This window comes from Sceloporus undulatus, chromosome 4, assembly GCF_019175285.1.
Source record: "Sceloporus undulatus isolate JIND9_A2432 ecotype Alabama chromosome 4, SceUnd_v1.1, whole genome shotgun sequence".
NCBI classification, from domain to species: Eukaryota; Metazoa; Chordata; class Lepidosauria; order Squamata; family Phrynosomatidae; genus Sceloporus; species Sceloporus undulatus.
In genome coordinates, this window is record NC_056525.1 from 95,220,925 (window position 1) to 95,235,769 (window position 14,845).

Here is a 14,845-nt window from a genome sequence, read left to right on the forward strand (position 1 = left end):
TATAATTATATTTATTATTTATATTATATTTATTAGGAATACCATTTCCTTCTGCAGCATATACTACAGCAGGAAAACAAAACAGCTGTGAAACTGAGGATACAGATAGGATCTACATCAAGGAGAAGTGGAAATAAAATTTGAATAGTTAGAGAAAACAGGTCTGACAAGCTGGATTCAAAGGAATATCTTTCAGAGTTTTTAGGGAGGTAGCTCTGTTAATCGAGTGTCTAGCAAGACTAAAAAAATATTCAGCAAAAGCTTTTGTGGATTTCAGCCAATTTTCATCAGATACCAGGAATCTTGCCACAACTGGAACATGTTGGTGGGAAGATGCAATTAGCGAGGTGAAAGGAATGGAAAGTATAAACATTTCTCAGCACCATCTCATCTGGTCATCAACAAACAACAACTGGTTGCTTTCACAGCAATACTAGCATGAGTGAACTGATTAGCATGTGAATTGTGGTGAAAAATTGAATAGGATGAATAAAATTAAACTAGGGATCTTTTTAATTATGATAAAATATTCTGAAGGAAATCACACCTTGCTTTCACCTTAAAATTACACTTTATGTTTATGTTTCTCTGCATTTTGCCTTAGAATAAGATGGCTTTAAAGCTCAGGGTCTACCTGTGGTACCATCATGGATCTGTATCTTGTTTTCCATCAGTAAAATTATCAATGGCAAAAAGTAAATAAAATCAAATTACAGTGATCTGCCAAGAATATCACAGGAAGTGGCTATGCTATCATTGTTGTTTTTAGCTGTCCTTGAGTCCATGCAGACTCATGGCGACCCTGTGGATGAGACATCTGCAAGACTCTCTATGCTCCACTGCTCTGCTCAGGCCCTGCAAAGTCATGCCTGTAGCCCCCCGATTGAGTCCAGTGTTCCCCTCTTTCTTCTACCCTCTAACTTTCCTAGCATTATTATTTTCTCCAGTGATGCCTTATCATTATGCGACCTAAGTACAACAGCCTCAATTTGATTATCGGAGGCGCGGTACAGACTGCCAAAAAGCAGTGTACCAGCGCCAATATTAGAGTTAGGGAGTACGCACCATTACACGCTCCCTAACCCTAATATGTACCGCGGCATAATAGTGATGCCCTGTGTACATGGGCACTGCCACTATGATGTGACGACCATGCCATGTCCAAATGGTGCAGCGCGGCGCAGGGACATAGCTAGGATTTTAGGAAGGGGGGGTCCAGACTAAGTGCCACCATTATAATGGGGCTTGGGTACGGTGGCACAGAAGCACACACCATTCATTTTTCTAATGGAGGGGGGGCGGGCCCCAAGAACCCCCCCCCCTTGGCTATGTCCCTGCGCGGTGTGACATCTTCAGGCCGCATCAGACCGCTTGTGGAGGCCTAACAGCAGTGCTGGAAGGAGCTCTGAAACAGAGTTCTTTCTTGGGGAGTGCTTCATTCCTGCAGCCACAAAACGGCTGCGGGAACGAAGCCGGAGAAAAGGGGCCGAGCAGCCCCCTCCTCTCCTGGCAGTGGCTCCCCGGGGCGTCCTGGGGCATGAAGCCCTAAGGACACCCCTTTTCGGGACCATTTTGCCGCTTCTCCCTGGTCCCGAAAAGCGCTGGATTGGAGCCTTTGGGCTGCCATTGTGGCTGCCCTGGCTCCAATACGTGGTGCAAAGGGGCAGCTGCAGGCTACCCCAAAGGGGTGGTCTGTATCCCGCCTTAGCTTCCAAGGAGAGTTCTGGTTTGATTTGTTCAACGACCCATCTGTTTATCTTGTTGGCTGTTCACAGGATCCTAATCACTCTTCTCCAGCACCACATCTCAAATGTATTGGTTTTCTTTTTGTCTGCTTCCTTTACTGTCCAGCTCTCACATCTATACATGACAATGGGGAATACAATGGCCTGGACAATTCTAACTTTAGTACTCATTTGTATATCTCTTTACTCTTTAGAATATTTTCTAACTCCATCATAGCTGTCATACCCATTCCTAGTCTTCTTCTTTTTTACTGACTGCAGCCACCACTCTGGTCAATGTCTGATCCTAGGTATGGGTGTTCTCTATTTCCTCATTGTCTAGATTAAATTTGTGTATTTCTTGTCATTACTGTTCTTTTGTTTGTACTCTACCAGGAATGTACATAGTTACACTGCATGTTTGCCCTCTCCCCATTAATCCCTCCAAGGTAGAGAATCAATACCTAGCCATAAAACATATTTACTGAGAAGTAGTGATGGTCCGAAAACACATGGTAAATTCCATGACCTAGCAGGAATTTGACCTTGTATCTCTCTGTTCCAGGTCCAACACTTTAAGCATTACTTTCTTTTTCTCTGATTAGTTGTTACTAAAAAATGGTGCTATGTTTGAAACAATTTGTTAGGAAAAATCAAACAACTAGTGGGTTCAATATGAGTAATGAAAACTAGAATAATTCATATAGCACAACATGCAAATTAAATGCTTAGATTTGAGGAACTGAAATATAGTAACCCTATCCTATAATCCTGATATGTGCAAACTGAGTTCAATACAACCCAAGGATTAGAGTGGACTAACCTTGTTAATATCTGAATATGACAGGAAGACTGTGTGCACTGCAAGAATGATATATGCTACACAAAAATCTCAGGTACTTACAAGGCCGACTTGGAATGATCATGGAAGGACAATCTTCATCACGCATAACTTGGGTCACAGACTGGAAATCAAAGGAAAAACATCTGAGCAACATACCATTTCTATTTTTTTCCCCTCTTAAAACCCCCCAACCCTGAACAATATTCAACTTTTCAGGTCATTTTGAAAATAAAACATCCTTCTAAATTCTTTGATCGAAGCCTCCATGGAGCATTCAAATGAGAAAAGCATGGTACCATGCCTCTGTGGCATCCTGCTAACAATGAAAACAGAACAGCAGGAATCAAGACATGCCTTTGAATAGAAAATGCTTCAGCAGGTGGCTTTGTCCTTATCTCAGATAGAATAAAATTATCTTTTAACACAATTAGCATAATTAACTTAAGGCTGCAATCAGGACACAGTAAGGGGTTTTCAGGATGAGAAGAATATTATAGCAGGTTTTAATTTTAAAAACGAAACAACTAAGTTGCTTCAAACTTATGGTGTGAGTGCAAGGTTAATTAATTAATCCCCAAGACTAATATGCTTTCCCTTATTCCATCAATCAAAAGAGAAATAAACTCTTATGCCTAATCTTATATAAAATCATTGGAAACAATACTCCTTGGACTACATCCCTTAGAATTCTCTTCCCACTGGCCATGCTACATTGGGTTTTCAGGGAAATATCCCAACAGCAGTACTGAATTGTATCTGCTAATTCATATCTAACTTTCTGAATACAGTTGCTATTCTCTACACCACTGCCTCAAAATAAACTTTTCTAGTGCTGGGCCAGCGCAGCCCAGTCACATAGTCTTAATGCTCTCCTGTACTTTCTCCTTGTTGCCACTATTTTAGAAGTATCTTTGCCACATCCCACCAGGGAAATGAGTATACTAAATAACATAGCACCATCCAAAGCTCTAACCACTTTACATTTTGATTTATATAGAGAGCTGTTCCTATAAAAGGCTCTGTAGAGAAACCACTGTGGTCAGTTTTATCTTCTTCAACGTATCCAGTCATCATGGCAATAAAATTTAGGGGGAAACAAGGAGAAAATGAATGCATTCCCAACAATGTCTGGTAAACCCTGTCCCCACCCCCGTCTCTCACTCTGCATATGGAGGCCTGCAAGGTGGACATTAGGAGAAGAGGCTCAAAAGTGGTCAAGGGATGCTGGGGAGAAATATAAAGTGATTGCATCAGTGAAACGTTTTCTAAGTGCTGGACTAGTGGTGGTAAGAGAGAAGAGTGTGTATATGTGTGTTGGCATGGGGTATATGTTTGTGCATCTGTTGAGATAAAGGAAGGGAGAAAGATTTTTTTTGAGTCAATCTTGAGTGATAGATAGAAAAAAGGTATTTTGTTGAACTACCTAATTCAACAATTTGGTGCTTAGACCCTTCCTTTGTTTTTCTACTTAAAATCACCCAATCATTTAAGAAACATTCACCCTCATTGACATTGATGGGAGAGAAAGTAGCTCTCTCAGCTTAATGCTGGCACACCATTCCAGTTCAGGGGGAAAAGGTGGCTCTAGAACCCCCCCCCCAAAGAACTCTATTTTCAGTCATATCACTTGTAAGGGCACTGTGGATGATACAATGGATATGCGGGATAGGCAACCACACAGGGTCAATTTTTATTCCCATGTCCCCCTGTTCCTATCAGCTGCACTGGTTAACATTACTTCTGGTTAACATTTTAGGCTGATTTTCAGGATGAAAGGGGGTGGGAATTCTAGGGGAAAGGGTAATGGAATTAAACTGTTGCATTTGCAGCTGGTTTCTTCTCTTTTTGAACATTTTCGGGTGAAAAATTATCTGAAAAATCATCCCCAAATGATCTGAATGTTTTTTTTAAAAATGGGTGTTTATGAGGTCTTGTGAGATTGATGGTGTACTTCAGGAGTCAGAAAGTAGGACCTAGGACCACACGGCACTGAACTGGTCTCTAATGGTAGACCTCACTTTTCCTGTGCAGAAGATAGATGACAATGTCCAGTGGTCCCTCAGTTACTGCCCTGGGAGCTTAGATTTGCTCCCTTAAAATATAATACTCTCTCTCTCTCTCTCTCTCTCTCTCTCTGTGTGTGTGTGTGTGTGTGTGTGTGTGTGTGTGTGTGTGTGTAAAATACCATTTTAGTGTACCAATAAAAGACTCTTCCCCTTATCCAGCCCTGGCTGCATTGAAGTTGACATCACTTGCATTAGGAGTAACACATCTCTATAATCCATAATGTAAAATGAAAGGTAATAGAATGTAATATCTATCTATGCTCACCTTCCGTGGTTTATTAAAGCCAGGCTTGCAAAATTGTCTATAGTACTCCCAATAGCTCCTGTAGGAAGACTGCATTTCTATGTAAGTTGCAAACCTGTCTGGGCACTTTGAGACACAAAGCTTTAAGACAAGAAAAAATCACATTGTTCAGAGCAGCACTGGAAGATGAGAATGTTATGTTATCAAAGCAGCTAGACAAGAAAAAAGTGTCATCTGTAGAAACACTTCATTTTATCAGATTGCCTGCTTAGCACAGCACTTAGAAGTAGACACAATAATTTTTCTCTCCCCTTCACAGTCTCTAGATAAACAAGTGAAAAAAGATGGTTGAGTCTTTTTCCATAATGACACCATCTTCCCAAGACTTTCTGCCTGGTAGAAATATTAGATGTTTAATTTTTTTATTATTTTTTTTAATGAATTACTTCAACCAAGATTTTTTCCAACACAATATTTTTTTCTTCCTTGATTCAAACCACCTACAAAGGCATTAAGGGATATCAATGCGACAGAGCTTACTTAGTATCAAATTGATGGTACATGAATACCAGTCAATAAATCCTGGTAGTTAAAATGGTTTGCCCTCTTATAAAGGACCTTGAGTGCAATCCACTTGCAGTTGTCATAGCTCAGACAAAAGCAAATTAAACTTCCACTACTTTAAGCACGTACACAGGTTGAAGCTAGGCTAGAGTAGGCTTTGTTATTACTTTAATTTTTCCTGAAATCATAATACCTGAAAATCAAATGACACTGAATCTTATGGGGGTTAACCTCTGGTCTCAAAATCTATTGCACCAGCAGAAAATTACTGAAATGGAGAAGGGACATAATACAGTATTTCATAGGTATTGCTAGGGGACATGTGACATCTTAATGCCCCACATATGACCTCATTTAAAGAGATTTATTTTTCATCCTTCATAATATAAATCCAATATTTGAGGACATCAAAAGGTTTGTATCCAGTACATTTATCTGTCTATCTGTAGGTCTGTTTAAAGTAACTCATTGATCTATAGTTCATTTGTAACATTAAGTTACAGTCAGTCTGCTGTATCCATGGATCTTTTTATCCATGCGTTCAACCATCCATGGCTAGAAAATATTTTTAAAAAAATATAAATTCCAATAAGTAAACCTTGGTTTTGCCATTTTATATAAGGGACATCATTTTACTATGCCTTTGTATTTAATGGGACCTGAGCATCCATGGATTTTAGTATCCATGGGGAAACCTGGAACCAAACCCCAGAGGACACCAAAGGCCCACTGTATTTTTAACCATGGATATCAATTTGACTGGATTACAGAATATGCCAAAATTACAGATCATGTGGCAGCGGCAGATACAATCAAAGGTAACATACATAAGCTTAAGTTCCCATGTACCATGCTCCTTTGCATGTCCACTTCTAGCAGCCACCTCTCTTGCAACTGCCTCAAAAATACTTCCAAGATACAAAGGCCCCTGGATCAGCAGTTAGTGGAGAAGACACCAGAAGAAAATGTTGTCATTTCCAAGTGTTATATGAGCACAGGCACTTTGTAAAAACACAGAATTGTTATCTAGCACAGTACAAAGCTATCATGTTGTTAACAAGGTCCCTAGAGCTGTAGCTAATAATCTTTCAAAAAATCTGGGGTCAATACTGTAGTACCATAAATTTGTTATAAGCAGCAGCAGCCAATTATTTATTCTCTTCCACTCTAATAAGAGAAACAGAGAGCCAGCATCCAGGAAATGATTTTTCAAGCCAAAAGGTGGTGTAAATAAGGAAAAGCAGTGCAAAGAGACAACAATGAGAATGCTGTTAACTTCTGAATGTAAACTGATACAACTTCTGGCTGTCAAAGAGGAATTACATATTTTCCAAAACTTCTTTCTGGAAGGGAAAAACCCTTTAAAATAATTCAAATTATTTGTTTTTCTGAGAACAATAACACGGCACAGATATTCACACAGCAACATACCCAGTAATAATTTGACAGCACTCAAAATATTTCTTCCCCCCACACCGTTCAAAACATTGGCAAAAGTCATATTCAGAATGGTGAAACTATTTTCTTTTCCATCTTATTGCACTGTCTTAAAAATATTAATTGGGAATTTCTGGGTAAACATGGTGATGCAAACATACATAGTACTTACAGCCTTCATTATTATTTATTTCCACTATATAGAAAGCAAGTAGTAATTCTAACAGTTTTATCTTAGAAGTAATTATGCCAGGAGGAAATCTATGAATTTTGAATACATATTACATACCTGTGTTGTAGGGCACTGTAGGTTTATTAGCACTATAGGGCTGGCACATTTCAGAATGTTAAAATAAAACAAAATTGTCTTGTTCCTAAAGAGGAATTGACATAAAATTATTACCTTATGCCCAGTTACAGCAATAATTCACAGAATGTATGAATAATATATATCCCATACATAAAATTCAAAAACCAAGGCAAAATTCAAGGTACTCACTGAGACTAAAGCTGTATCTGCATGGCAGAAATAAGAGTTTGACACCACTTTAACTGACATGGCTCAGTGCTATGGAATTCTGGGATTGGTAGTTTTGTGAGATATTTAGCCTTCTCTATCAGAGATCTCTGACAAACTACAAATCCCAAGATTCCATAACACTGAACCATGGGAGTTAAAGCATTATCAAACTGCATTATTTCTCCTGGGCAGATGCAGACTAAGAAATTTAAAATATCATGTGTTCTTAATTCATGCTAGTATCTATCAAGTCAAATTCTGGTGAGGTCGATATGCCCTATGCAACAGCTCCCAGGTTGTGCTCTAACCAAGTGGTTACCAAATTCTGGCCTTCTAGGTTTTTGGACTACAGCTCCCAGAATCCCAGACCACTGGCCAAGACGACTGAGGCTTCTGGCTGCTACAGTCCAAGACGCCTGGAGGACCTGAGTCTGGGAATCACTGCTCTAGCCTATATTTTATAGCTGAAATCTTTCTCACCTATTCAGGCAATACTTTGTTGTTCAAGCAAACACACACATACACACACACACTTCAGTACAAAGAAGTTGTTGGAATTTATGTTAATCACAAGATGGCACTAAAAATCAATCAAAATTTGTTTGCCTGTGGATTAGATATTTTCTGTCATTAGTACAAATATGGTTTATACCTGTACTTGTGGGAAAACAGAAAGTGCATTCTAAAGATGACATGTAATTTGAAAGGCAGAAACAAAGTTAATGCATTCATTTCTGTTTATCTTGTCCAAGGAATAGACAAAGGATAAGGCAGACTTTCATTAGCAGCTGCACTGTTCTGAAAACGTGGAATTAAAGGACCATTCACACATTTTCCCATTCTAAATGGAAAGACAGATAGTGTATGAGTTTGTGAACATTTTGCTGACTTTCTATTTTCTACAGATTCTTTCAATGAATCACAACAACTTTGTGAACTGAGAAAACTCATAGTAAGGGGCTCAGCAAACTACCCCTAAGAAGTGACTCTGTGCCACCCCTTTCCTTGCCAGCTTGGGGCTGTGGCAACCACATGCAGCAGCACCAATCTGGCCTTTCAGCAGTGCAAAAAGAAGCCGCAAAAAGCAGTTCATTTTCATGCCACGGAAAAGGTGCCCTAGTGGTAGCAGTGACTTTTGGGCACTCCTTTGGTGCAGCGTGTTTAAACGCTGCACCAATGGAGTGCCGTGATGGCCCCCCTGCCATGTGGTTGGGTGCACAGTGTGACGCTGGCGTGGGGGCAGCCGATGTGTGCACGCCAAGCCCCCACACTGGCATATAATACCAGTCTGTACAGGCTATAAGTAACAGAGACAAGGGCTCATCTGAAGACCTACTCTGTGGTTATGATGGCAGCCAATAAAATATTCTTAACTGCTACCACTGAACCTGTACAACTATCTTATGGAGCTCTTTGGATAGTCCGAGAACTATTACATTTGATACACAACTTGATAGGTTGTTGTGACCAATTTACATGACAGCAAATGATAAAAACCTTGGATCCACTTTGATGCCAGAATTGAAACATTTTCAAGAATCTTTTGGTCATTAAGTTACCATTTTGCTCCAGTAAATTGTTGTTGTGTGCCTTTAAGTCATTTATGATTTATGGCTACCCTAAGACCTTATCATGGGGTTTTCTTGGCAAGTTTCTTCAAAGGGGGTTTGCCAATGCCATCCTCTGAGGGTGACTTACCCAAGGTCACCCAGTGGGTTTACATGGACAAGCCTGGATCTGAACCTTGATCTCCAGAATCTTAGTACTGGGACTAAAAAAGTTCCATGTCATTTTTAAAATTAATTATAATGTAGAAAAGTAGAACTGTTGTGCAGATTTACCTTTTTAGAATAAAACCAAATCTATTTGAATTTTACTTGTGACTAGCTTGAATACAACATTTTAGGAGAAAAGTGGATATAAAATAAAAAAATAAATACATAAATGTAACCAGGACCCATGGTTAATTACATTCAGGCAGTGGAAAAATTCTAATTTTGTACAACTTTGGACAACACATTATCCAATATCTACTTTATTTTGGAGCTGAAATGGCTGCTAGTTTTTGATGTTGAATACAGGGGAAACAGAATAACTATGCAGAACAGTAAATACCAGCCATATAGATTTATCTTCTTTATAGGTCATCTGCATTACATGCTGGTTGTACAGTCCTCTGAATGCAGAACAAATTTAGGGCTTATAATATGGAAGTTAACAAATAGATGGATTACCATATAGAGAGATTTCCTAGAGGACTTCTGGTGGTAATACAAAATGGAATTAATTCTACATTATTGTAGTTTAGTCCCTGCTTTCTCAAAAACCTATGAACACTGCTGCCTTTTAAAAATATCAAATCTTCTAAAATATTTACATGCTGTAATATTTGTTGAAACCAATAGAACATTTATTTACATTTTATTGCAGTATGCTGAGGCACTCAAATAGCAATAACAAAAAGATTAGCATCCATCTCCAAATTTAATTTCTCTCCAGGCATGAATTAGACTGTAATTCACTAGAGCCAGCTTGTGGATTTAACAAACCATAAATCTCTGGTCTGTGTCAGCAATGGACCTGTATGTTGGGTGTCAATTGACAATTTTATATGAAACTTTTTTTGTTTCTCACCTATTTGTTTCTCAAACGTACCTCTGCATATCCTTATAATCATTTTAAATATGTATTTACTGAAATGAATTAAAACATGCAAATCGTCCATGAAAGGACATACAAAAATACATTTCAGTTCTAATACTGTGTACAGTTACATACATAAAAGTCTGAGTGAACATAAGGTACAACTTCTGTGTAAATATGAACAGAATTATAATATTTCACACATACCTCATATACTTAAAATGCAATATTTTGAATCTGACTAACTCATACACTGCACTCCAAGAATCCTCTTATTGCCATACATACAACAGAAACAGATGCTTTCACAGTTTTGAACACAACATGCAGTCCCAATAAAAAAAGGAAGCCTAATACAAACAGACTTAACAGCATCAGTAACAATCAATGTCACCTGACAGCATGAAAGGTAGCATGTTAATTCAAAATAAACACTCAGCATTGGTTTGTTTGAGAGACTGTGGGCAATTGGCTTAAGGTAGACGTGGTCATTTAGCTGTGTTTGGAAAGCAACTCCCAAGTCCCAGTACAACCAGTGGTGAGGAATACATATTTGATAAGCTGTAATGGTATTATGAGAAGACATGACTCATTAGAAAAGACAGTAATACTTGGTAAGATAGAGGGCAGTAGGAGAAAATGAAGACCCCATTGTAGGTGAATAGATTCAATCAAGGAAGCCACAGTCTTGAGTTTGCAAGGTCTGAGCAGGGCAGTAGTTGACCGGGGGGGGGGGGGGGGTCTTTCATTCATAGAGTTGTCATAAGTCCAAGCTGACTTGACAGCATTTAACAACAACAATGTTACAATGAGTTATATGACCATGTCATTTTGTAATCTTTTAATCAGCTGTTTAAAATATTAATGAAAAATGTACTCAGTGATATATTCAAAATACTTTTCCAGTGGATAAGACGGGGTGGAATTGACCTCTACTACAGGAAATAAGAGCTGTTTGACAGTGGAACATGCCCCCTCAGGAAGTGGTGGTGTCTCCTTCTTTGGAAGATTTGAAACAGAGGCTGGATGGAGGGTACTCTGAGTGTCTGTTTTTGCATGGCAGGAAATTGGACTGAATGGCCCTTGGGGTCTTCCAGCTCTATGATTCTATGGAATGAATGTGCACAAATAATGATATTAATAATTATATAACCAAGCATTTATATAAAGGATGGGAATCATGTGGTGCTCCAGATGTTGAATTATAATTCCTAGCAGCTCTAACTAGCATAGTGAATAGTGGAAAACACTAGGAGCTGCAGTCCAACAGCATTTGGAGGGTTGCATGATTCCCTGCTTTGTTCAAAGAATTTAGCCAGCATTATTTTGTTTATTAAATGCTTTGAGCAAAAGGGAAAGCTGAGTTAATGCCAGATCCAATGCCCATCCTTTTGCAAAGTCAGCACAAAGTTAGGATGAAATTGATACTAAGTAATTCCCAATCTCCTAAACTGGAAGTTATTTAAATTCAAGACAATTTCAACTGGATTAATATTTACTGAAATGGTTCTTAGTCATATTAACTATTTTATGAATGCATTCTAACTGCCACTCAGCAGACATATAGGCTTGCACTGTTAGGCTGCCCAAGCCTTCAAAAAAGTGAATACTCTATAGAAGGCCTTAGCTATAGGACATCCTACTTAGACTAATGACCTATGGGGCTATGCCAGTTCTACGGTTTTTGAAGCTATCTTCTGCACTAAAAATAGCAGTTATGTGGGGAAATTACAACAGAGGGTTGTACTGTTTTGTGAAATTAGAAGAGGCACTTGGCACTAAATCCAGACCAGAGCCAAAAGGAATTTCTAGTAGGGGGAGAAAAGCACATTAATTTAAGCTGGTTGTAGTAAATGCTGGAATTTTCCTTTGCTATACAATTGTTGGCTCATGGTAATAGCAGAGTAGAGTGTGGTTAGTTTACATAAATGGCATGCAGTTAACAGGAATTTCTCTTAGGAATGATGTAGTGATTTCTCAGAGGGCATGTCAATTAAATATTCCTGCTTACTCTGGCTAATCATATCAAATGCATTTTATTAACAGTCGTTTTCTAATCATTTGGCTTCATGATATAATAATAAGTTACTGAATTATGAACAGTCTTCATTGCTCAATGGTCTTGCCTTGATCACTCAGCTTTTTATAATCCTTAACTGGAGTTAATGTAGTGAAGGAACGTCCACTGTCAAATTAGCTTACAGTTGTAAACCGCGTAGACACTGCTTAGGCAGTATGAAGCGGTATATAAATGAAGCTTGTTTGTTTGTTTTTGTTTGTTTGCACTGCTGGCCTGTCCAAACCTTCAATGGAAGTGAATAGGCTTTACCTATAGGAAGGAAGGTTCTCTAGCTTCCCATCAAGCCTTCTCGGAGATAGAAGGTGAATATTACAGGTAGACAGAAAGCTATTACTTCATTTCTCAGTCATGTTTCATGAAAGGTGAAGTCAAATGTTTGCCTCAGTACTCACTCATTAGGTGTGTCCTTTTGACCACAGAACTGCCCATAGCTGTCAGTTGGATAAGCCACTTTTCTGGGGTCACCATGTACCCAAGCTGCATAAACATAAAAGAGAAAGAGAAATTAAGCACTATTCCATATCTGAGTTTCCCCATGCAGAAGCTTTGCTTGGAATTAGTTTTTAGTCATTAAAATGCATTGCCTGTCATGTACTGTTTTAACCTCTCTTGAGAGGTACTGAAGACTATTGATTTTTCTTAAACAGTAGGTTTTAAAAAAACGAAACAAGTACAGATGAATAGATAGGAAGTAAAACATTTCTAGCATTTCTCCTCTCCAAAAGGGTACATCTGGCTTGTAGCCAGAATATGAGGTAATGCACTTAGAAAATAACCGTTATTAAAATGAGCAGAGGAAAGCATTACAAAAGCTTTGCTGGCATAAAGCCATACAGTGGTATTGAACCAAGACAAACAAACTACCTTTGCTCACACATCCGAGCTTCCTTCTGTAGAGTGAATTGCATGAGCTACTTAAAATGTACTTTTCAACATCCACTTTATGTAAATCATTTTGAACTTGCTCTTGTATAATTGCTGCATCCTCACATTCATCTTGATTTTGTGGGGTTTAAATTAGAAACACTTCAAACCAAATCTTCTCCAAAGTCACTGGCAGAGCAACATTCTTGACATTTGAGTGACAGGGCACAAAGACACAAAGGGCCCTATAAAGCCATCAACTGCAACTTGAACACTGGCCCTTGCGAAGGTGTTAATAAAGCATTACTGATTCTCATTAGCCATACGTTATTTTGCACACATTGTTTTGTTAACCTGAGGGTTATTTTTTATCTTTGTTAAACTACTACATCAACTTATGAAACATCATCACAATGAGTAATTTTAAAAATCCTACTTTTTAAATGGTAGCAAAAGTCAGAACAAATCTTTGGCAAAATAAAGGTAACCTTTAAGGCTAACTGTTAAAGGTAACTGTTAACCTTTCTCTTTAAGATAAGAGTGGCTGGGCAACTTCCCCAAAAAACAACACCAACATTTCCCACAACTGGTACAAGGGTATTTATTTGAACTATTTTGTTGTTGCTGATGTACAATTATGCTACCTCTGTTATTACCTGTTTTCAAATAATTGTTTTGAAATTACATAATTTGAAAAATTAAACTTATTTAACCAGAGGTTTGAAAAGAGTTATTCTTTTCAATTTGCAGAGAAATAAATTTGCTTATATGCCACCCATCATGTATTTGTACAATTAAAAAGAGAAACAAGAAGATTAAATTACATTAAGCGGATTCCTTGTAGCTGAGACAGACAATAAAAGAACAGTGCATTACAGACCACTGTATCATGCTGTAAGACAGTAGCTTCTACTGTTTTAAAGCAGATATCCAGTAGAATCATATATTTGACCTTCTTGCTTGTCTTTTTAAGATCGTGCAAAATTAAATCAGTAAGTCTTTGTTTTGTTTTGTTTTTTTGGTATCACATATATATGTGTGATTCTGTGCATATCTGGCTCCTTGAAAGAGTAAAGTCTACCAGCACATTGCCTACACAGGAACAATGCTGAATCTCTCTGAGTTACGGAGGAAATCACTAAAACTACTTTCACATTGTATACTACAAAGCAAAGATATATACTAAAAACATGATCTAAAAATATGAGGCACAACCTTCACTCACTCCCTCATTCTTTTTTCCCTCTTTCCTGTCCCTGTTATCTATTAATTCACAGTTCAGCATCCAATTGAGCACAAGGGGGGATCATATTTGTGAAGAATAGGATGTTCCTCTGTTCATTGCTTCTTGACAAAAGAGGTATTCATTGTCCTTTAATGTTCTCTTAAAGCTACACCAGGAAAAAAAAAAAACCATAACTAAATGTATCAGTTTTTCCGGTAGCTATTAAACTCCTTCAATCGCTTGTATATGCAGCCTTTTTGTTTTTGTTGCAGTCTTCCATGGTTCTGAAGTTATTGTGTTTTCCAAGTATTTGAACATGACAGATTTCTCCCCCTCCCTTAAGAGTGTTATTCTTCCTACTAGGTATAGACACCAGCAGGGATAAATCTTGTCATAAGAGATTTAAAGCAGTCCTGCAATATCACATGCAAAACTTAACACCTGCACTGTACAGATAATTTAGAATTAGTTACCGCGGCCAACGAGATCGGCTTACTAAATGGGATTTTTAAAAAATCCCATAATTAGTCTCCATATTTCAAGAGCATTAGACAATATAGAGAAAAAATGTACTCTTGCTAATGACCGTTTACAATGTTTCCTCCAAACACATTTTCTTCATATAAAACACACA

General features: G+C 38.1%; 1 protein-coding gene across 2 annotated transcripts in view; it reads right to left on the bottom strand.

Annotated features, from left to right (window-relative positions):
- The window catches only part of SLC44A5 (solute carrier family 44 member 5), a 125,709-nt gene that overhangs the window by 47,412 nt on the left and 63,452 nt on the right, over positions 1-14,845 (bottom strand). For both annotated transcript variants that reach the window (XM_042464170.1, XM_042464169.1), the window contains exons 4-7: positions 12,515-12,599; positions 7,169-7,253; positions 4,900-5,019; positions 2,629-2,689 (exon numbers count right to left, since the gene is read on the bottom strand). In XM_042464170.1, the coding sequence (XP_042320104.1) occupies positions 2,629-2,689; positions 4,900-5,019; positions 7,169-7,253; positions 12,515-12,599 (351 nt within the window). The remainder of the gene's footprint in view (positions 1-2,628; positions 2,690-4,899; positions 5,020-7,168; positions 7,254-12,514; positions 12,600-14,845) is intronic.